Below are 25,296 nucleotides of genomic sequence, written 5' to 3' on the forward strand. Positions count from 1 at the left end.
AGGCGGCAGTTCCTTTTATGTTCACCCAGACGGGTGTCTACGTTTCTTTTTGTTGTGCCTATATAGACGTTTCCACAACTGCACGGAATTTTATAGACAACTGGTGTAGCTAGAGGATGTCATTTGTCATTTGCGGATCTTAATCATTCTTTTATTTTCGTGGTGGATCTGAAAACAGATTCCACATCGTACTTGCTTAAAATTGTTTTCCTTTTCATCTTAGAGTAAAGTTATTTTTTAAGACTTATTCCCCACCTGTTTATGCCCACACACGCAAAACATTTTTAGAGTAGATTGTTGAAGACAGGTAACAGTAGCACGGAAATCACGTCGCAGGCAAGTGTTCTTATGGTCTAGATGCAGAGCAGTGAAGTGCGTGCGACATTACGTGCATGGCGGAAGCTCCCGCCTCAGAGCTGGACATGGTGGACTGCTCGGCTCCCAGCATGCCTAGCGGCCCTGGCAGTCTCTCCGCCGCTGTCGGTCAGATGAGGAGATGCGCCACGAGGTGAAGAGCGCGGGCGACGGCGCGCTCAGCTGCGGGGCCACGCTCTCCGGCTTCCTGCAACACGGCACACACGTAAGCACCACTGCTCAGCGCCTGGTCGGTAGGCAACCAACACTACTGCCACGCTACGCGCCGCTGCCTGCTCTCGCGCTCGCAGGCGTATACAGCGGCACACACACACACACACACACACACACACACACACACACACACACACACACACACACACACACACACGCGCGCGCGCGCGCGCGCACGCACGCACGGACGCACGGACGTGACATGAGGCGAAAAAATACAAAAATAAAATCTGAAAATCTGTATCTTGGAATAAAGAAGCTGCTTTTTCACCTCCATTTGGTAGCTGCTATTAATAAATCACTGAAATCTTAACATTACAAAAAAACTGTCGGAAAAGAGAGGCCTTTTATGGTTATGCGGTACCTCATCCAGATTCCAGACAAAAGTTTATCTAGAAAAATCTCGTCTTGTGCATTTTGAACCGTTGGAAACACTGTCACAGTGCAGGGCAACGGAATGTGCAGACGAACGTGTATCACCTCGAATTACCATGTTATTGTGATCTGTCCTATATGTTTTCCTGTAGTCCATTATTTCGATGTTGCTATTACTTTAACTCACACTGTATAATATGACGACGACTTCTGTGCACTTTAGGTGGATTTTTCCGTTGTTTTTCTCGTACTCTGTATACTATTAGGGTCACGCAACTGTGTTTTAGGTGGATGACTCTTTTTTGTTGCACCTGTATCGTGCTTTCATACAATGGCTGAAGGTTGCTGTTATTTTGTCCTACCCAGTACACTAGCCGCCAGTATGGCAATATTTCGCATTGTTATTTATGTAGTCGCAAAGTATCACAAAACCCTCCATATAGTTCACAAAGTACAAAATAAAAATTTGAAAAGCTGAATAAAATGGGGATCCCCCATTCAGTGCCATCCATAGTTTTACAGTGAGGTTGAAGCCTTCTTTCTTATAAGTTGGACCGACCAGCATATTAGTCCAATGTCTGGCTATGCGTTAGGTCATGGTTCATCTCACTCTTGTGTCAAAGTTTGAAAGGTGTCCATATCGGCGTGCTTGGCCAATATTTCAGTTTGCCTAAATTCCATGGACACAGAGGCATGATTCACTAGCATGAAGAGGAGCAATGAGGACGCGACAAATGTGCATTTAGATGAACAATCTCACACAATTAGTGTTTCTGCGAAGGGAACAGGAGATTGAAAGTTCTCTATTGCTCGCATGTCCACCACAGAGCAGACCTGGATTTGAGGCTGTCGGCGCATGAGAGGTCCAGGTGTATGGGAGGATGAGAGCAGTTCTTGTACACTGACCACTTTCCTAATAGCCGATGTGTCGACCTTTGGCACGGATAACAGCGGCGATGAGGCGTGGCATTCAACCAATGAAGCCGTGGTAGGTTACTGGAAGGGGTTTGCACCACATCTGCAGTCAAAAGTCCAGTCAATTGCGGAGCGATGAGCTCTGACCCCACGTTCAGTCACATCCCAGATGTGTTCGATTGGGTTCAGATCTGGCGAGACGTGGGGTCAGCACATGAATTGGAACTTGCACTGTGTTCCTCGAACCACTCCATCACACTGTTGGCCTTGCGGCATTGGGCATTATTTGGTTGAAAAATGCCACTGCCGTCGGGAAACATGATCTTCACGAAGGGGTGTACGTGGCCTGCAATCAGTGTACGATAATCCTTGGCAGTCATGGTGTCCTGCATGAACTCCACTGGACCCATGGGATACGCACGTGAATATTCCCCAGAGCATAATGGAGCCGCCGCCAGCTTGTCTCCGTGCCGCAGCAAAGTGTCAAGGAGCTGCTCCCCTGGAAGAGAATGGATTGGCGCCCTCCCATCGGTACGATGAAGAAGTTATCGGGATTCAGCAGACCATGCAACGCTCTGCCACTGGACCAACGTCCAGTGCCGATGGTCGCATCCGCATTGAAGTCAGAGTTGCCGATGTCATGGTATTACATTGGCGCTTGTATAGGTCGCCTGTTGCGGATGCCCATCGTTGGGAGTGTTCGGTTCACTGTGTGTTCAGACACACTCGTACTCTGTCCAGTATTAGAGTCCGATTTTAGTTCCACCACAGTTCGCTGACTGTCCTATTTTATCATTCTCCCCGCCTAGATGTCCGAAATCTGCAAGGACGGGTGGCCGCCCAAGCTACGTCGTCAAGATCGCCTTGGTTTCGCCACGTGTTGAAGACACTCACCACAGTAGTCCTCGAACATACGACAAGTCGTGCAGTTTCCGAAATGCTCTTGCTGAGCCTCCAAGGTATCTCAATCCGATCTCTGGCAAACTCAGATAGGTTGCAGACCTTCCCCATTCTACACACGGACACCGCGCTCACTAGTACTACTTGCACCGTGCCTGTGTCTGACTAGCAATCATTTCTCGTCACGTGACGCTGCTGTCTCCTGGACGGGCTTGTATCGATAGTAGGTCGGTGGCCATAATGTTCAGGCTGACGAGTGTATACTTTAGCTGCTTGTAAGGCTCTCAAAACTTCAGCAGGTTCGACGTATCCTTAGCCAGGAAGCCATGTGCAGTGTGTAGGTCACATTATTCTCACTAACTCCCTTAGTGAGACATCCACTCTACTAGCTACATGGGCCTGTTATACCAAACTGCTGAACAACATTCTGTCACACTTCACAGCAACACCACAGCCGATGTTCCCAACGCGTCTGTGTGGCAGCATCATAAAGTACTTACCAGTTTGGACAAAATAGATTTACGGCTATCCAGATTCCACTTTGACCATTCAAGGCGAGATCTCTGCGACAGCGTTCGATCCAGCATTCTTGTCAGATCTCTGCCTTATGCACTGCCCACTTGCAGGCTGCTATGACTGTCGTAATTGGATTAGGATGGAGTGTCCATGCTGTGTAATATTTCTACAGAGTATCAAGGTCCGAATTTCTTCAGAGGTTTTGCCCTGGCACACTGTAGTCAGATCGTTCTTCCGTACTTGCCCTGCCTTTAAGCTGAACGACAGGCGCCATCTTGCGCAACTCTGCTGCGACCCACACTGTAAACAAGATGTCTGTCTGAAGCTTCCGCCTCGCCGGACGTCCTCACCTTGTCCACGACTGTCAACAACAAACCCACCAGCTTTGCGCTGGCGGAGAGTCCTTAGCAATGTACGTAGTAGATTCAGTAACGAATAAAAACTCTGGATTCCATATTCCAAGTGTGCGGCAGGGGCGAAGAGTGCCCTCTTGCTGCACATTGCGGAGACCTATGCTTGTGCAGTTAAGTACCAACAGCCCAGGGATGGAACTGCAGCTAGAAGTATTTTGCGGTAGCGTTCTCGCTTCCCGCGCCCGGGTTCCCGGGTTCGATTCCCGGCGGGGTCAGGGATTTTCTCTGCCTCGTGATGGCTGGGTGTTGTCTGTTGTCCTTAGGTTAGTTAGGTTTAAGTAGTTCTAAGTTCTAGGGGACTGATGACCATAGATGTTAAGTCCCATAGTGCTCAGAGGCATTTGAACCATTTTTCTTTTTTTTTTTGCAGCTAGAACAGGGGCTAAGTGACAAGTTAGTTATTTGTTATATTTTCGTATTTTGGTGTTACCTTTATATGGTTTCCGTACTGGAAGTATCGCCTGTAGCTCTCATATATCTACAGTTATTCTGCCAGTTACTGTCGAGTATTAATACACTAGTTACTCTCAAGGGAGTGGCACATGATACTTGTTCTGGTCCCAGTAATTGTGTATTCCGTAATTTTCCACTTTCGTGTGAATTATGAGAAGAGTGAATGGTTACGTGCCAGTGCTGCTAGTCTAATCTCACCACAAACCATAGCCTAGGTCTGTAACGCACCCTTGTACCGTGGCATTCAAGTCGGTGGCGGCCAGTTCGAATCTTGGAAGGGCAAGAAATTTTTCACTTTCGGTATTTGTCCGGCGAGGGGAAGAGAGCCGGGGGCATCAAGTCCCTGACGACTCCATATTTGTCATTAAGTTCCCAACCTGTCCTCAGTGTAAGAGCACGTGACAATGGCGACAGTGATCCGTCCGTCGGATAATGGGGACGTTAACCCCGGTGACCCCTCCGGTGCTGTTTTATTTTACATGTTTACTTCTGTAGTAGAGAACTGAGTAACACATGTCCATGGTCATGCAAAAAGGCAGTACATGAAATTAACACCAGAAAAGTTAATATTACATAAAATAAAATGAACACGAATGCAATACAGACAGCATGATGCTGAGTGTATACCAGCATAATTAAAAATTTGAGGCAGGAGTTAGCTTACTTTTCGTCCCGGAAGTCTCTGGCATAATTGATGGAGTGAGCTACGAGGAAATACTTCAGTTTAGACGTGGAGGTACGAGGAGAACTGCTAAGGTTATCCTACTGAAATTCAACAGAATACTACAAACTTTTCTGCTCAAAAGTCAAGGAGGTGCGACCTAAACTCAGCTTGGATTTCTCTGCATCAAACTTTTGCGCTTTTGTACCAAACCATATTTTGTAGATGTCGACTTGGATCGCCGGCCGGAGTGGCCATGTGGTTCTAGGCGCTACAATCTGGAACCGCGCGACCGCTACGGTCGCAGGTTCGAATCTTGCCTCGAGCAGGGATGTGTGTGATGTTCGTAGGTTAGTTAGGTTTAAGTAGTTCTAAGTTCTAGGGGACTGATGACCTTAGAAGTTATGTCTCATAGTGCTCAGAGCCATTTGAACCATTTTTGACTTGGATAGTGCTACAATTTTAAAGGAAGGAAGGCCGACCGGGGTGACCAAGCGGTTAAAGGCGCTACAGTCTGGAACCGCGCGACCGCTACGGTCGCAGGTTCGAATCCTGCCTCGGGCATGGATGTGTGTGATGTCCTTAGGTTTAAGTAGTTCTAAGTTCGAGGGGACTAATGACCTTAGTAGTTAAGTCCCATAGTGCTCAGAGCCATTTTTTAAAGGAAGGAACGGAGATTAATTTAACGTTCCGTAGTCAGCGCGGACATTACAGACGGAGCACAAACTAAGATGACGAAACGATGGAGAAGGAAATCGGCCGTGCCCTTTCGAAGGAACAATCCTGGTATTTGCCAGGAGGGGTGTAGGGAAATCACGGAAATCTTAAATCTAGGTGGCCGAACGGAGTTTTAAAAAATCGTCCTCCCGAATGCGAGTCTAGCGTGCTAACCACTGCCCCATGGTGCCTTGCTCTGTCTCATACTGGAGAACAGTTTGTAACACATAACGAAAAGCATCCGCGATATTTTGAAAACTAAACATACACGTTTATCTATCTTCTTCATTGTACAGCACAAATTAAACGAGAACGTATTTTCTTTATCAGATGTTAATGTGCTACGGAAACTTTACAGAAGTCGTATTCACCTGGTTAGCTCAAGTGTGGCTCTCAGTATAGCGAACGATCGCGTTTTGCACTGTCTCGACTAGCAAAAGGCTTTGAATCCTGGCTTTTCTTACTTCTTATACCTCTGAGCTGGCTAATCACGTTTGTAATCGCGAATTTATTATTCAGTAATGTCATATGGAAAAAGTTTTGGTGTACTCATTTCGGAAAAAGAAAGTCTGAAGTGCCCAGAGGCGTGTTGTAAGACTAACACGTGGTGCTCACTCACGATCGTCTTGTCGACCTGTTTAAGGAGTTGGATATTCGGACTACTGCTTAACAGTGTACTTATTCCCACATGAAGTTTGTTTTAAATAACCCACTGACTTTTTGATCACCCGGTATATAGCATCTCACAGGTGTATATAACACCTCATTTACAGAAGTTTGGCCGCGCGGGATTAGCCGAGCGGTCTCGGGCGCTGCAGTCGTAGACTGTGCGGCTGGTCCCGGCGGAGGTTCGAGCCTTCCTCGGGCATGGGCGTGTGTGTGTCCTTGGGATAATTTAGGTTAAGTAGTGTGTAAGCTTAGGGGCTGATGACCTTAGCAGTTAAGTCCCACAAGATTTCACACACACACACGCACACACACACACACACACACACACACACACACACAGGACTTTCGGCATCTACGTCTACATCTGCATTCCACAATTATCGTGCAGTGTTTGGCGCAGGATAAATACTGTACTAATATCATATTACCACCACCATCTTGCACAGTGACTTGTTCCGATTGTCTAGGGTCCAAGCGATATTGTCACTAGCGTTGTCCGTGGTGAGAGGTAACGCCTGAAATTTGGTGTTCTCGGCACACTCTTGACACTGTGGGTCTGGGAATATTGAATTCTCTAACGATTTCCGAAACAGAATGTCCCAGGCGTCTAGCTCCAACTAACATTTCGCTTTCAAAGTCTGATAATTCCCATCGTGCGGCCATAATCACGTCGGAAACCTTTTGACATGAATCGCCTGAGTACAAATGACAGCTCCGCCAAAGTACTGCCCTTTTATACCTTGTGTACGCGGTACTACCGCCATCTGTGTACGTGCATACCGCTGTCCCATGACTTTTGTCACCTCAGTTTGTGATTAACGGTACGGGTATAGGAAACATGCATAAAAATTCAACCTCGATTTTCTTGAAAAGTAGATGGCGTCGCATGAAAAGCCGCTAGTCAGGTACTCGGGACAGGTTTATCAACAACATACCTACGACTCATCAAAACCCGTGATTAACAAGTCTGATGGTCGCTGTGTAAGTGTGAAGTAAATCATCTGTTAGCTGCCCCATCAGTTCTGAATTTATACCGTGTTTCTTTAATTTCGGAAGGCATTCTATATAGAGGTGCACTGCTGTTTGGCGAATAAAATACGAGCTTACCGAATTTAGAACCATAATTGGATTCAAAACTTCCTAGCAGATGGAGATGGGACTCAAGACGTCATTCATAACGAGAGGATATATTATATACAACGTGGTAATTCCGCGAGGGTTTCCGCAGACGATACTGTTGTCTGCAGGGTCGAAGACTGGTGCACGGATTGCCAGCTGACACCGAACCTGAATAAAAGTACCGAACTGCGCATGTATAGGCTAAGGGATCCGACGGTAAATCCCTGTAAATAGAAACCACAGCAAAATACGCAGATGTAAGTGTCCAAAGTGACGTCAAATTGAGTGATCACATAAAACTAATCATAATAAAAATGCACGGTAAACAAGAACTCCACTGGCAAAATGTGAGAGATTGCTCTGCGATATTTTCTGAGTATTTTGGTTCAAGGGACCCGCTTGTTCTTGTGGCTCTTTACAGAGGAATTGCATTTAGTTTGATTCTTCCCACTTGCTGCGGCATTGAATTGAAAACATTGTATCCGTACAGAAGTGCAAATGTCGACGGTATGCTCTGAGCGTTTGTTCGGAAAGAAACTTGTTACGGTACTTGCTCTTCATAACTGTAAGGCTTGCTTTAGTGTTGGTCGTTAAGCCCGCATTCGTTACGGCTCGGTCCCATCTCCGGTTTGATTTTCTGACAGTGTTAGTTACACGTTAACAGTGATACACAGCGGAACGGGTCGGTTTACCTATAAAGAACCGGCCGATACGCATTTATCTATCAATTCACTGAATGCAGTGGTGCTACGCTCAGCTCTTACCGCAGGCAATCACGTCACAGTAACTTCCTGGTAGATTAAAACTGTGTGCCAGACCGAGACTCGAACTCGGGACCTTTGCCTTTCGCGGGCAAGTGCTCTACTATCTGAGCTACCGAAGCGCGACTCACGCCCGGTACTCACAGCTTTACTTCTGTCAGTATCTCGTCTCCTACTTTCCAAACTTTACAGAAGCTCTCCTGCGAACCTTGCAGAACTAGCACTCCTGAAAGAAAGGATATAGCGGAGACCTGGCTTAGCCACAGCCTGGAGGATGTTTCCAGAATGAGATTTTCACTCTGCAGGGGAGTGTGCGGTGATATAAAACTATCGGTCGGGCACTCAGTTTTAATCTGCCAGGAAGTTTCATATCAGCGCACACTCCGCTGCAGAGTGAACATCTCATTCTGGACACGTCACAGTAGTTTTGCGTCTGTACATGGGCGCCCACGAATAACCATACCCTTTCGTGTAATTACGTTTGGATGGCTGCCTAAAGACTTTGTCGCTGTTGCGAAAGTATTTTCACAGAAACAAAGATAATTATGGTAACAAAGTCGAATACATCGTAATTACAGAATTACTCTGTAAAGAACCACGGTAAACGATAGGTCCCTCACACGAAAATATTGAGCAAATATCCCTCAACAACTTCTGAAATTTTGTCGGAGGAGTTCTGTTTCTCGCTATAGGTGGCAGACTGAGATATGCTGCGATAAGAATTGTATTTAATACATTGATGGAAGAAGTGGCTTAGAAAACAATGGTTCGGCCGATTTCTGATTTTTACTAGTCGATCTGTGATTCTTCCAGATTAGATTAATGGAAGAGGGAGAGAGAGAGAGAGAGAGAGAGAGAGAGAGAGAGAGGGAGAGAGAGAGAACAGCGGTGCGCCTCCTCTTGGAATCGTTTCGTTAGCGGGAGAGCGTCACAGAAATGCTCAACGAACTGCAATGGGACATGCTATAAGAGAGCTGTAGTGCATTGCAGAGACGTTTACTATTAGAATTCCACATATCGCAAGAAGAGTTGGGCTACTCATTGCATTGTTGTACATATGGCTCTCGGAATGCTCACGACGAGAAATTCGTAAAAGTTAAAACTCATGCGGTGGCTTACTTGCACGCACCTTTAACGAATGGAAAACGAAAAGTGGGGAAGGCGACATTACTACACAAAGTATCCTCAGTCACACACCGTAAGGTGTCTTGAGGAGTATAGATGCAGATCCAGACATAGTCTGAGCTTTTCTGACGAAATGCTGTGGTGAAGACTGCCGTCGCATGTGGGAAGGATCCGAATACGGCTGATGTGGTGGACGCAGGGAAAATGACGAAAGGAAGCGAGATGTGGGTCTGACGTACACAGAGCGCCAACCGGACAGAGCGCGTGTGGAAATGCGTGTGCCCTGCTCCAGCGCGTCTGGCCTCAATTGCTTTGTTTACGTCTCGAGATGCGTGTCGTTCGCGCCGCGCACGCATTACGCGTGAGGAGTGGGAGGAGATGTTCCGTGCGACTGGCGATGCTTGAGTGACTTACAGCGGCAATCCATGCGAGTGCACGGGTCACTAGCTGCAGTAAAGCTCCTTTAACACGATCAACTTGCTTGTCCCGACTTGACTGCTCGAGACAAGAGCGTCTACTGCAGCGTGTCGTTCCCGTACCGACTCTCGTCTGTTTTGAGTGGTCATTTTCTTTTACACGTCAGCGTCAAAATTGTGAGAGCTTTGAATGGTGAAAGTGAGTTTACGAGAGGCTATATTTTTTAGGAAAAAATCGAAATATAGTGACAAAACGTAGGAATGAATAATGACAATAGAGTTTATTAATGAGCAAAGCAGAATTCATAGAGGACGTTCGTGGCGAAGGTCGTGTGGTAAATTCTCTATCGCCTTGCCCGCCTGCTTAGCTGCGTGGTAACATGTTTGCCTACCGCACAGCGGGCGATGGTTCGATTTCCGGCTGGGTTGGAAATTTTCTCCGCTCGTCGACTGGGTGTTGTGCGGCTGTTCCAGGCGGAGGTTCGAATCCTCCCTCGGGCATGGGTGTGTGTGTTTCTCCTTAGGATGCTTTAGGTTAAGTAGTGTGTAAGCTTAGGGACTGATGACCTTAGCAGTTAAGTCCCATAAGATTCCACACACATTTGAACATTTGGGTGTTGTGTTGTCCTCGTCGCCCTTTCGTCATCATCACCGACACGCAAGTCGTCCAATGTGGCGTCGACTGAAATAAGACTTGCAACGTGGCGGCCGAACTTCCCCGGTTGGGGCCTCCCGGCTGTAAAAACCACACGTTCATTTCGTTTCTTCAATTTTATACACTCCTGAGAACTGAAAGAATAGGAAATGTGTCACCCAACCATTTTAGAAAATATATATATATATTTTCTCGAGAAAATGTACACTTACAAACACATCATACTATATGTAGTTCGCTGTAAATAGTGTCCTTTTTCTTCATCATCTGTATCTTGTTACCACCTGCTGTGCCCGAGCGGCTCTAGGCGCTTCAGTCCGGAACCGCACTGCTGCTTCGATTGCAGGTTTGAATCCTGCCTCTGACGTGGATGAGTGTAATGTCCTAAGGTTAGTTAGGTTTATGTAGTTCTAAGTCTAGGGGACTGATGACCTCAGATGTTAAGTCCCATAGTGCTCAGAGCCATTTGAACCATTTTTGTATCTTGTTTTCTTGCTAAATACCAAATGACAACGAAAATAATTTTTCTCGTTCAGTAAGTCTGACTTTTTCACAGTTGAAATAATGTTTACAAGAAAACGTTTATATATTTACGTTTTTATTCGTGCATAATGTAGGTTTTTTCATCTGTAAAGCGGAAATGCTTTTTGTTTCCAGATACTTCGGCTCTCTTTTAGGAGAACACTAGTAGGTAGGAAAAAATTTGTGTAACTTTTTAATGTGGCACCAAAACAAATCAAACAACATAACCAAGATTAAGACGAGACGAAAGTAACAAATCATTTCTATAAATCGAATGAGCTCGACCAGAATAGGTTATAAATTTCCATGTTAGCAGACGCCGCTATAGTCCTGCGCATGCGCAGCGTGCAGCAAACTCCGCACTCGGCACGATCTACGGTTCATTGACGTCACAAACACACTCGCGTCGCAGCTGGTTGCAGCAATATACAATTTCACTCTCCACATAATAGAGTCTTTAAATAGTAAAATGATACCAGTAGGAATATTCTGTGACTTATCCAAAGCATTTGATTGTATGAACCATGGCATTATGTTAGATAAATAACAATTCTATGGTATAAATGGAACAGCATATGAGGGGTTTAAGTCATATCTACAGAACAGCAAGCAAAAAGTCTCTTTATATGCTTCAAGTGATTCAAAGGATGTAAAAACTACACATGATTGTCTTAATGGGAATTCCGCGATCGTCCATTAAATAAAATATGGCGTTTCAGTCTTTTATTTGATTCAAAGGAGTTTGTCACTTCATCTAACTGGGGTGAAATTACATTACGACTTCCACAAGGTTCGATCATGGGTCCCCTCCTGTTCTTGATATATGTGAGTGACCTCCCTTCGTATGTGAAACAAGATGCTGAACTGACACTGTTTGCTGCTGATACAAGCATAATTATTAATCCAGTAAAAGAAAGTCCGATAGAAAACAAATAAGGTCTTTGGAAAAGTCATTAATTGGTTTTCTGCGAATGGGCTTACTCTGTACTTTGAAAATACACAGTACATCCAATTTTCTTCTGCAAAAAGTATAATTCCTTCAATAAACATAACACATCAAAAGAAGTCAGTAGCCAGGGTAGAGCATACTAAGTTTCTGGGTGTACATATAGATGAGAATCTTAGTTGGAAAAGTCATATTTTGGATCTCCTAAAACGACTAGGTTCACCAACTTTTGCAATCAGAATAATTGCCAATTTTGAGGGTGTAGGAATTATTAAGCTAACATATTTTGCATACTTCCACTCTCTGATGTCATACGGAATAATATTTGGGGCAACTCAACACTTAGGCAAAAGGTATTCACTGCTCAAAAGAAAGTAGTTAGAATAATGTGTGGGGTTCATAGTCGCACATCTTGTAGGCATCTGTTTAAAAGGTCAGGAATTCTTACGACTGATTCAGGGTACATTTACTCTGTAATGAACTTTTTTCTCAACAACATGGACCAATTTAAAATCAACAGCGACATTCATGATTACAATACCAGAAAAAAGAAAGACCTACACTATCCTTTACTTAACCTATCTTTGGAACAGAAAGGGGTAAAATATGCTGCTATAAAACTTTTTGATAAATTACCAGGTGAAATAAAATTTCTGACAGACAGCAGTAATAGTTTCAAAAACAAATTGAAAGCATACCTCCTTGACAACTCCTTCTATACTATAGATGAATTCTTGAATATGAGTAAATAAATCTGGAGATATAATATATGCATTTTGTGCCATTTAAGGGAATGGGATAGATAGTAGAAATATTTAAGTTTAAGGCTATAATGCAAAAAAAACTTGTTTCCTGTGAGCATTTCTTGTGCATTTGACACATTCTGCATCATAACGGTTTTTCCGTGCTATTGATCAATGGAACAAGTAACTAACTAACTAACTAACTTGCTGCTTTACACTCGGGCACGAAAGTCGCACGCACTTCGAGTAGGCGATTTTGACCAGAAAGTCGCTCATGTAAAACGGGCTAAACCGTTTCGAAGATGTGTGTGATCATTGACTTTTGCACGAATGGGACGTTTGAAGTACGTTAATCTGTGCCAGCAGGCTGAGTGAAGGTGAAGCGAGGTCGCGCAGAGGCGCTGCTGACAGCTCGTCACACGTTCCGAACAGCTGGCGCACGCACCAGGCACGCGCCTGCGTGAGGAGTCGAGGCCAGTTCAAGAGCGCGCCGGAACGCAGCCAGGCAGGTAGCGGCCAGGTGCGGCGTATCGCTTCTCTACGGCTGTACGGTGCCGCGAGTGGAGCAAGCGCCTCCATTAGAGAAATGCTGTGGGCGTCAGCTGTATGAAGAACAGTACGATCCAGTTTTGAACAACGCACGTAATTTCCTACAAACACTGACCGCTCTTCAAAAAGCAAGGAAAAATAATGAGTAAATGGGTTCGTCCCATAGAAGACAGAACGGTCGGCCAAAATCACCCCTTATGTAATCTTCATTTACATTTATACCCCGCAAGCCACCCAACGGTGTGTGCCGGAGGGCACTTTACGAGCCACTGTCATTACCTCCCTTCTCTGTTCCAGACCCGTATGGTTCGCGGGAAGAACGACTGCCGGAAGGCCTCCGTGCGCCCTCGAATCTCTCTGATTTTACATTCGTGATCTCCTCGGGAGGTACAAGTAGGGGGAAGTGATATATTCGATGCCTCATCCAGAAACGCACCCTCTCGAAACCTGGACAGCAAGCTACACCGCGATGCAGAGCGTCTCTCTTGCAGAGTCTACCACTTGAGTTTGCTAAACATCTCCGTAACGCTATCACGCAAACCACATAACACTGTGACGAAACGCGCCGCTCTTCTTTGGATCTTCTCTATCTCCTCTGTCAACCCGACCTGGTACGGATTCCACACTGATGAGCAATACGCAAGTATAGGTCGAACGAGTGTTTTGTAAGCCACCTCCTTTGTTGATGGACTATATTTTCTAAGGACTCTCGCAATGAACCTCGACCTGGCACCCGCCTTACCAACAATTAATTTTATCTGATCATTCCACTTCAAATCGTTCCGTACGCATACTCCCAGATATTTTACAGAAGTAACTGCTACCAGTGTTTGTTCCGCTATCATATAATCATACAATAAAGGTTCTTTCTTTCCATGTATTCGCAGTACATATTATTTGTCTTTGTTAAGGGTCAGTTGCCACTCCCTGCACCAAGTGCCTATCTGCTGCAGATCTTCTGCATTTCGCTGCAATTTTCTAATGCTGCAACATCCTCGAAAAGCCGCATGGAACTTCCGACACTATCTACTAGGTCATTTATATACCGGGTGATAAAAAAGTCTGTATAAATTTGAAAACCGAATAAATCACGGAATAATGTAGATAGAGAGGTAAAAATTGACACACATGCTTGGAATGACATGGGGTTTTATTAGAACCGAAAAAATACAAACGCTCAAAAAATGTCCGACAGATGGCGTTCCATCTGATCAGAATAGCATTAATTAGCATAACAAAGTAAGACAAAGCAAAGATGATGTTCTTCACAGGAAATGCTCAGTATGTCCACCATCATTCGTCAACAATAGCTGTAGTCGAGGAATAATGTGAACAGCACTGTAAAGCATGCCGGAGTTATGGTGAGGCATTGGCGTCGGATGTTGTCTTTCAGCATCCTTAGAGATGTCGGTCGATCACGATACACTTGCGACTTCAGGTAACCCCAAAGCCAATAATCGCACGGACTGAGGTCTGGGGACCTGGGAGGCCAAGCATGACGAAAGTGGCGGCTGAGCACACGATCATCACCAAAGAGATCTTTCGCGCGTCTAGCAATACTTTGTTTTATATTTGGTTCTAATAAAACCCCATGTCATTCCAAGCATGTGTGTCAATTTTTACCTCTCTATCTACATTATTCCGTGGTTTATTATATTGTCAAATTTATACTGACTTTTTGATCATCCGGTGTATTGTGAAAAGCAATGGCGTCTCTCCATTGAGAACAACATGCTGTGTTCTGTAAATATGAAGATTGGGGGGGGGGGGGAGTGAAAAATGAACGCGGGATCTTCTGCTTGCTACGCAGTTGCGTTAACCACTGTGCCATCGACACACAGGACACAGTGTTTACCGCAAATGCGCGGACAATCTCGGCACGATCCCCTGCTGACCCACATTCCAGATCCAGCGCTACCTATCCGCACTCCCCGGCCATGTTCTCCATGATTGCTAATTTTAGATTCCAACTGGAAGTCGAACGATATTGTACATCCGCATTGAAGGTTCTGCATTCATTGTCCATCGACGCGAATCAGTTGTACGAATGCGTGGTGCCTGCTCTTTCGGACACCACGCATTCATGAAATAATTGACCTAAATAGCTGTTATACAGCGTTTTTAGAAGTGATGGTCAATATTCAGTAATATGAAAGGAATGATCATTCGAAAAAAAAAAATCAAGTAAACATGGGCTCTAAACCGGGTAGCTTAAGAGCTACGAGCAGTTCTTGAACTTCGATGCTGTGAAACAAATCTCGCCGGACGCTGTGGCCGACTGGTTCTAGACGCTTCGGTCTGGAACCGCGCTGCTGCAACGGTCGCAGGTTCGAATCCTGCCTCGGGCATGGATGTGTGTGATGTCCTTAGGTTATTTAGGTTTAAGCAGTTCTAAGTTCTAGGGGACTGTTAAGTCCCACAGTGCTTAGAGCCATTTGAATCATTTCGAGTGGGGCACACAATTTTGTTTTATGGTTCTACACATCTGTTCCGCAAACCATTGTACAGTGCATTGCGTTTTGTTTATCGTATCAATATTATAGATTTCATGTCCTACTCCGATCGTGTGTTAGGCGAGGGAAAAATGACTGACTGTATGTCTGTCTACGCAGTGTGATGTTTCTTATTCTCATGATCGCTATGCATTGTATATGATCATGGAAGCATAGTGGTTACAGAGCCGTACTCCAAAAGAGTTCCGCGAAATTTAGTCAACACGGTTCAGCGAGAACTGCGCCGTCTTTCTTCCAAGGATCCCAATTAAGTTACCCGAGCATTTATGCTACACGTTCGGATGGTCCACTAGGAGCTGTTACGATCCTAGCAGCGCGTCTCGGAATTCATTCGATGTTTGTTGTCATGGTTACTTGATAAAGACTCGAGACACTGGAAAAATACTGTACGATTTGTCGCTCTGGAAACATATGTGTTTCTTGCTTAACAGACGCATTGAATTTTCGCAGAACCGTTCTGACAAATCGAAGTCTTCCGAGCGCCATAGTAGTGATTTTGGGTGATTGCCCTGTTTCATGTCGCTTCTTAAGATTCCTAAATACTTATACGCCGTGAGGCACTTCAAGTGTTCACTGCTAATCTTGTAATCAGATGCCGTACGGCTCTTTATGTTTTACGCATTGCCTTATGCAGTATATATCCATATTTAAACTGAATGGCTATTCATTATGACGGGGAAATTTTGCCCACATGAGATTCCTTACGATGGTCCAAGGACGATACTTTCGTGAACAGACCGGGATCGTCAGCGAACAATGTCGCAGTGCTGCTGATCTTCTCTGATGAATCATTCATACATAATGAGGACATCAGAAGTAATGATATACTTATTTGCGCCACATCCGATATTAGTTTCGTTTCTGCGGAACGTGCGCCGTCCTGTATAACGTATTGGAGTCCATTAGTCAAACATTCATTGAGGCACTTACGTATTTCCGAATACACTTCGTATGATGTATCTTATTAATACTCTTAAATCTTATAATAACGCAGATATTAAAGCCACTGACGCGTTTAAGAAAAATATAACTCTACAGCTAATGTAACAGCATTCGAAAATTGTTCAAAAGTAGTGATTTAACACATGTTAATTCTGGTGTTGAAATTTTCCACAAAATTATCTGTGAAATGCGCTCCAGGATCTGAACCGGTTACATCCCAGTTAAATGTTTGTAGGACTATCAGCGTGTGTATTTAAATTTAACATTCCTGGGATAATGGAAGGTTCCACAACGGAAGTTTCTTCGACGACTCACCCCACGTTTATTCTCCAGGACCGTTCGCGATGTACTCATACCTGATGAGGGGTTAGTTACAAAGCCAGTAATGTAGTTTGCGTAAATTTACATTAGCACGATTCGTCAGTGTTGCTTCATCGGTAAAGAGCTCACGCATAAAAAATGGAGTGCCGCCTTTCAAGCGCCCCATATCGAAAAACTCTATACGTTTGAAAGCCCGACCTTTGAAAACCTGGCGCATTAAAATATGAAACGGAGGAATGTGTCCAATCAGACGTAAAAGTAACTTCGGGTGTACTTCAAGGAAGTGTAATAGAACTCATTCCGTTTACAATAGACAGGGCGTAAATTTTAAGTTGACAAACCAGAATAACTCGAAAAATAAGCTTCACACGAAAAAATGTGTAGAATCCAAAATTGATTATTTTCGAGGGGAACAACTGCTGGTGCTAAATTAAGGCTGTCACCTAAGTCCCCCGGAGGGACGTAAATTTTAAGTTGACAAACCAGAATAACTCGAAAAAAAAGCTTCACACGAAAAAACGTGTAGAATCCGAAGTTGATTTTTTTCGAGGGGGCAACTGCTGGTGCTAAATTAAGGCTGCCACCTAAGTCCCCCGGGGTTGGGGTGGGAGGCAACTTTAAAATTTTAAATGGGAACCCCCATTTTCTATTGCAGAATCAGATTATACATAAAAAGCTATGTACATTTTGTCTTAAAAAATTGTTTTGATTCTTGGTAGTTGGCGCTTAATTTAAGAAAATCCATGTTCTCTTTCTTGCGTGGAAAATGGTTATGGATAAATAAAAAATACTTGTTTACTTCGTAAATTTTGATTCACTAAAACTAAAACTCTCCCTCTCTCCCCATAGGGTGGGTTTGAGAGAGAGGAATTAGAGTTTTACAAATGTTGACCCAAACCCAAATACTGTATTACTTTTTTCCGCAGATTAAAAAAAAAAGGGGGCGGGGTTCAAATGGTTCTGAGCACTATAGGACTTAACTTTTGAGGTCATCAGTCCCCTAGAACTTAGAACTACTTAAACCTAACTAACCTAAGGACATCACACACATCCATGCCCGAGGCAGGATTCGAACCTGCGACCGTAGCGGTCGCGCGGTTCCAGACTGCAGCGCCTAGAACCGCTCGGCCATTCCGGGAGCCTCCGCAGATTCGGGTAAGTTTTTTTTTTTTGTTTCGTGATCATGTGGCCACACAGCTTTTAATTATCAAACAAATCATCTGACTAGCTAACTAATTAACCAGACATCCTACTTACTAACGAGTGAACTCATTTTTATTTATCCGTAACCATTTTACAAGCAAAAATGAGAACATGGAATTTCTTGAAATACGACGTCAGATACCAAGAATCAAAACAATTTTTTTAAGACAAAATGTACGTAGTTTTTCTATGTAGAATCTGATTGTGCAATAAAAAATGGGCGTTCCCATTTGAAATTTTAAATTTGTCTCCCGTCCGACCCCAAGGGGGCTGGGGTTTAGCACCAGTAGATGTCCCTCTCGACAATAATCAACTCTGGATTCTACACATTTTTTCGTTTGAAGCTTATTTTTCGGGTTATTCTGGTTTATCAACTTAAAATTTGCACGCTGTATACAGATAGTCCCAGAAATGTGTCTAACTTCTAGGGAAGGTGGGGTACGTCATAAGGATGAGAACAGCATAGAAACCCATGACCGGAAACGACGACGAGCACCGTCGGGTGGTGCCGTGCAAGAGAGTTCTAGAGGAAGACGCGCCCTCACTAATCGGTTTGCCGTACCCTGATTTGTTTCTGTGGGGAGTTATGGAATCTCTCGAGTCGAGTCTGGAACGGATCTCGTAGCAATAGTCGTCTGCACAGCTGCAGCTGCTACAATCAAAGAACCTCCCGGAGTGTTCGAGCGTGTCCGTCAGTCAATGCTTCGTCGGTGACAGGTATTGTGTGGCGTCTGGTGGTGCGGACTTTGAGCTTCCTGTCGTACACCATGTGTACTCATTATGTCCAAAAAATGTTTCAAATGCATCGCTCTCCCGTTTCCTTTGCGATCTTCGACCTTTCCTACCAGTTACCACTGAAGTTTGCAGCCATGGGTTGCTGTGCAATAGTCAATTCTTACGATGTGCTCCACCTCCCCTAGAGGTTTGCCGCAGCATTTATGGGACACCCTATATAAATGACGTCGTAGATAACGTCGGAACTCCCTTGAAGCTCTTCGCAGACGATGCTGTTGTATACAGACAAACTACAACGGTAGAAAATTATAGCGAATTCTGGGAAGAACTGTAGAGGGTCCACAGTAGGTACAGAGACTGACTGCTAATCCCATACATAATCAAACGCAGCGTATTGCGGATAAACAGGCAGTGTGACCCGTACTGTATGATTAAGCAGTTGCCGATCAGTTACTTTTAAAAAAAGCACTCCGTCTTCAGGCCACAAGTGGCCCACCGGGACCATCCGACCGCCGTGTCATCCTCAATGAGGATGCGGATAGTAGGGGCGTGTGGTCAGCTCACCGCTCTCCCGGTCGTTGTGATGGTTTTATTTGACCGGAGCCGCTAATATTCGGTCGAGTATCTCCTCAGTTGGCATCATGAGGCTGGGTGCACCCAGAAAAATGGCAACAGCTGATGGCGGCTCGGATGGTCACCCATCTAAGTGCCGGCCACGCCCGACAGCCCTTAACCTCGGTGATTTGACGGGAACCGGTGTATTCACTGCGGCAAGGCCGTTGCAAGTCATTTTTAACCTCCTACCTTAATTAAATGTCTCGGACTATGCACACCGAACGATTTACAATAGGAGGACCACATAAAAATAATCATAGAAAAAGGATATTCACTGGAAAAATTTTGTAGTCTACTCAAGAAGAAGGTTACTAAAAAAAAAAAAACGAGGCTCGTCGCTATGGGATCCTTACCAGTTTGGATTAATAGATAAAACAGAGAAGATTCAAAGAATAGCAGCATGTTTTGTTACGAGTTCTTTTAGCAAGCGTGAAAGCGGCACGAAGATACTCAAGGGACTTTACCGCCAGACGCTTCAGCAGAAGATTTGTACATGACGGCGTTGTTCCTGTTAAAATTCCGACAGCGTGCGTTCTTAAAAGAGTCAACCGATGTATAGCTTCCACCTACATATATTTCGCGATAATACCACGGAGGCGAGATTAAGAGAGATTCGGGCTGGTAAAGAGGCTTCCGACGAGAGTTCTTCCCGCGTACAAGAAGCGACTGGAACAGGAAAGCCACGAAGTAGGGAGATGCAGAAAGTATCCTCAGCCACTCAGCGGCTGGTGGAGTGTAGATGGAGATGCTGGCTCATCCCACATTCCTTGGCGAAACGTCTCGAGCCACAGTGCGCATCGATAAGCGACGAAGACACAACATGTCCTCAGTGTTCCGTGTCTGTTGCAGTCGTCTTGCTCGTCCTCTGACGTCATCCAGCACGTCACACTAGTGCCCTGATAGTGTGTGCAGGTGCCTGGAGCGCTGGACACCCTCGTACTGTTCTGACACAATTTCTCTGACAACCAGTTTACGCAAGTAGCATACCTAACTTCTCGTTCTTGTTGTACATGTCTGCCCGGAGAGAACTTTCAGACATTAATGAGCTATCATGTGATGCACGGTACGTCGATACACGGCACGATTCTTGCTAATTATGCAGAAATAAGGCCGTCCGCTGTGACCGAGCGGCTCTAGGCGCTTCAGTCCGGAACCGCGCTGCTGCTACTGTCGCAGGTTCCAATCTTGCCTCGGGAATGGTTGTGTGTGATGCCCTTCGGTTACTTAGGTTTAAGTAGTCCTAAGTCTAGGGGACTGGTGACCTCAGATGTTAAGTCCCATAGTGCTTAGAGCCATTTGAACAATTTCTTTAGTCTAGGGGACTGATGACCTCAGATGTTAAGTCCCATAGTGCTTAGAGCCATTTGAACCTTTTTTTTTTCTTTTTTTTTCAGAACGAAGACGTAAACAGACGGAAGGCTTCACACCACGATGAACGCCAACGTGACAGCACCACCGGCGGGTGTTTCCTCCATAGCAGCGGGATCCATCGACACTTTATCTCAGTTTTAGCACACAATTCTGGTGAGAACTTTTATAAAATCTAGAAACAACGAATCTACTTGATTTCTTCTGAGTTCGTGGTGGCCGAGCGGTTCTAGGCGATCAATCTGGAATCGCGCGACTGCTACGGTCGCAGGTTCGAATCCTGCCTCGGGCATGGATGTGCGTGATGTCCTTAGGTTAGTTAGGTTTAAGTAGTTCTAAGTTCTAGGGGACTGATGACCACAGATGTTAAGTCCCAAAGTGCTCAGAGCCATTTGAACCATTTGAATCTTCTGAGTCGTCCGGCTTAATTGTCGCACCCGTACAAAGGTGAGTGATAACTATATTAGTCTCAGCAGCGTTTAGAAACATTTAATGTCACTGAGATAAGTAAAGATCCACGACCCGATGGAATACCTGTCAGATGTTGCACAGAATTCGCGGCCGAGTTAGGTCCTCTTTTATACGTAACGTACCATAGATCCTCCAATGGTTGGAGGAAACCACATTTCACACAGTGTTCAAGAAGAGTAGCAGAACTGGTCCACAAAACTACCGTCCAATATCCTTGAACTGCGTTTGTTGTAGAATATTTAAACATTTTCTGAGCTCAAACGTAATGAGGTATCTCACACAGAATGACGTCCTCGTACCGACCAGGAAGGATTCTGAAAACATCGACAGTGCGAAACATAACTCTCGCTTTTCTCGTATGATATGCTGGAACCTACAGACAAAGCAAATCAGGTGGATGTAGAATTTCTCAACTTCAGGAAAACATTTGACTCAGTGCCACACTTCAGCTTAATGTTGAAAGCATGATCACAAGGGGCAACAAGCGAAATTCGTGTTTTGACTGAGAAGGACGCAGCGTATTATTTTGGCTGGAGAGTCGCGACAAATTTAGAAGTAATTTCACGTGTGCCCCAGGGAAATGTGTTCACATCCTTGTTGTTCACACTGTATATCAGTGACCAGGGGCACCATGTTAACAATAACCACAGACGTTTTGGAGGTGTTACTATTATCAACGATGAAGTAGTGTCTAAAAAAGCTGCAAGAAATTAAGGTATATGTTCTTACGATTTGAAAGTGGTGCAAAGACTGACTATTTAAACGTTCATAAATTTTTTGGGCTTCACAAAACGAAAATCTTGGTATCCTACAATCACAATATCATTGAGTTACAATTGTTGTCGGCTCGTAGAAATAGCTGCGTCGAACAATACGTATGGATAAAAAATAAAATGACCACATATACTCAGTCGTAGATAACATAGATGGCTTGCCAGAGTGGCCGAGCGGTTCTAGGCGCTACAGTCTGGTAACGCGCGAACGCTTCGGTCGCAGGTTCGAATCCTGCCTCGGGCATGGATGTGTGTGATGTCCTTAGGTTAGTTAGGTTTAAGTAGTTCTACGTTCTAGTGGACTTATGACCTCAGCAGTTGAGTCCCCTAGTGCTCAGAGCCATTTGGACCATTTTTTAACATAGATGGCTGATTCGTCTCAGTGGTAGGCAGCGCAGAAACACAGTAGACAAAGCACATTTCTTACAAAACACTAGTTCGACGCATCCTAGAACATAGTACAGCTTGTGGGACTCATACCAAATTGGACAGACAGGCGATATCGAAGGCATATGAAGGATGGCATCACGAATGCTTGCAGGTCTGTCTGGCCCATGGTAAGCATCACTGACGTCCTGCAAGACATTATGTGGCAGAGAAATATATCACTTGTCCCGCGGGATCCTACTTACTATGGAACCGGAAGGAACTCTAAGAAGTTCAGTGGGAAGTACCCACTGCCTTGCACTTCAAAGTGGCTTGCCGAATATGGATGTAGATGTAAATAGCCCACCGGAGCAGGAGCGGGATTGTCAAAATGACTTGGACGGCAGTATTAGGTGCAATTATTGAGATTTGCAGATAATTCGTGAGAAAGCTTCATCCGTTGAAACAGTAGTAACATGCTGTCGGATCTAGAATCATTATCAGTTCGGAGGAAATGTTAACTGTAGTAGACCCTGACTGCAGTGTTAAACTAGTTTTGTTCACGAGTCCGATGAAGTTGTAGATATTTCGGCGTGCGAGTGAATGCACCGTTTAATGGCACAAAAAAAAAAAAAAAAAAAAAAAAAAAAAAAAAAAAAAAAAAAAACATCCCTGATACATTTTTTTCTGAACAAAATGTGTGCTTAAACAGCCCCAATAGGAGTTAACGGTGTCGTGCAAATTATTAAGGATTAACAGTACGATGTGAAGTGTATCGATCACCTGTACTCAGCTGTAGGTAAAGGAAACAGCAGAATCTAGTTTACTGTAGCACACTGAAAAAACTTGCGTTTTGTGTTGGAATGGTGTTACTGCACGTTGTATACTTGGTTTGTGCTCTAGTGTGTTTGTTCACACTGCAGGCAGGACTTACACGGGGCTTTGGCCACGTAAGACTTTCGGAGGTACGATCTCCCATCTGGTCGTTTGCTTCACGGAAAAGCCAAACGACAGTTCAGAGAAATCGCAGCCTAGCAGATATTCGAGGATTGTCTAATCTAATATCTCCGGACTCATTCTCACAAAACTAGAAGACCGAGTTTTAGCGGGGAATCTACCACTTTTTTCTATACGTACAACTCGTGTTAGTAAAATTAGATCAGTGGCAAGTGTCTCAGAAGCATATACTGCTTTTATTCATACCTATTCCGTGAACCGATAGATGAGAATCTTAAATTCGTGCTACAATAAACAGCGACATAGCCACTCACCTCAGAATGATTGTGTTGACGTAAATGCGATGTAGAATGTAGACCGAACACAAAATTTCCAAAACAGAAGACTGGCTGGAATGTTAGTTCGTACTTTCGAGTCCTGAAATACATGACCTATCTCATCCGTTTAGTTTTTACTTCGCACCGTCCTGATTTTCGAAGATTTTAGCGGATGGTCAACTCTACCATTCAAAACACCACACCAAGGCGAAGTTAAATAACCGAATGGAAGTTAATATGGTTTAATGTTGAAAATAAGAACCAAAGATTTATAAAACTCTGTTAACTTAGAATGAGTGAAAAACAATCGAAACTTACCACAGGATCTTGTCAGTCGTCTCTTTGCAGCTGGCAAACTCTTTATAATGCATTCACGTAGGTCTTGGACGGGTAACCTCTTGAGAGACGAAAAACTGGTGTCTATAACTTTCTAAAACTAAACTTATGTCAGGGAACTTGAAACACGATCATTCACGTGCTTGCCTCAAAAAGGGCTAGCCGAAATAATGTTTTTAGCTGGAAGGAGAGTAAAGACAATAAATTTAAAAAATAGGGCGCGATAACCCGCTTCTTTTGTTACTCCTTCGTAAGGAAACGCGCAAGAAAAACGGACCGAGGTAACGACCAGCGGGGGAGGGCGCGACACACGCTGGAGGTGCAGGCAGCTGAGGAAAGAGAGCAAAGCCTCTGGGCCGCTTCTTCACAGAGACGTCACGCGTGCGTCGGTTTCGCGATGGTCGTCGGCGATGGGGCACGCAGAACTGTGTAGCATCCGGACAGGTTCGGGCATTAAGTATCTCCCGTCTTTGCGAGACTCCCTCCCCCCTCCCGCGACGCCACCGCGGTGGTGGGGGAAGACGGACCGGTCAGCAGCGACCAGCCTGCTTCGTCCTTTTTCGCTCTTTTCCGCCACCCCTCGCCTAGTTGCAACCTTCGTTTATTGTCCCGGCTGTTGGCTTCTTGCGTGGTTTAATGCCGCTATCCGCATCGTAGTTATCCAAACACCACGCCGTAATCCGCGGGCAGCATTAAGCGGTTCCATCTCGCTCGCAACATGTACGAACCGATTGCGTTTATGTTACTGGAAGGACGTTTATGTCCTTTTGTTTAATGAAAGCGATTGCAACGCACACGGGCAGGGCGTATTCTAACAAGGGATGAACACAAATTGCAGACTGGTACAACGGAGTAAAAGCGATGATTTTAATACAACAGTAACCTCAGATTTGTTAACTAAATTGAACTACTGCGCACCTTTAGGGTATGGTTAAAATTCGATGTTAAATCGTAAATACGAGTATTTGATAAACAAGTTACAACGAAATCCTATCCACACAGATTTAGCATTCCATTTATTTTCATTCCTTCCGCTACTGTTAGTTTGGTGGATGAAGGGCAGCGAAACAACTTTCTTTTGTTTTATGAGTACTGATGTCTTATTTCCGAGCTAAGCATTCGGGGGAAGTCATCTTTCGTGTTATTTTCTACAATATGAGACAAATTTCATGAATTTTGTGATTACAGAAAATTTGACAAGGTTCATATTTCGAGAGAGAAGAGTTTTTTCTACGTGCTTCCAAGCATTATTAGTAATAAAATGTAAACATAGTGTAAATATTCCTGCAGATTTGAAATTGCTAGAAACACTGCTAGTTAAAGGTAGATAGTATAC

At 44.6% G+C, this 25,296-nt stretch overlaps 1 protein-coding gene across 1 annotated transcript in view; it reads right to left on the reverse strand.

Annotated features, from left to right (window-relative positions):
- Positions 1-24,391, reverse strand: part of LOC126335106 (sodium-coupled monocarboxylate transporter 1-like) — a 121,283-nt gene extending 96,892 nt beyond the window's left edge. Inside the window, exons 1-2 of the mRNA XM_049998044.1 lie at positions 23,943-24,391; positions 389-562 (exon numbers count right to left, since the gene is read on the reverse strand). Of these exons, the coding sequence (XP_049854001.1) occupies positions 389-448 (60 nt within the window). The 5' untranslated portion in view covers positions 449-562; positions 23,943-24,391. The remainder of the gene's footprint in view (positions 1-388; positions 563-23,942) is intronic.
- Between the last annotated feature and the right edge of the window lie 905 nt (positions 24,392-25,296).

This window comes from Schistocerca gregaria, chromosome 2, assembly GCF_023897955.1.
Source record: "Schistocerca gregaria isolate iqSchGreg1 chromosome 2, iqSchGreg1.2, whole genome shotgun sequence".
NCBI classification, from domain to species: domain Eukaryota; kingdom Metazoa; phylum Arthropoda; class Insecta; order Orthoptera; family Acrididae; genus Schistocerca; species Schistocerca gregaria.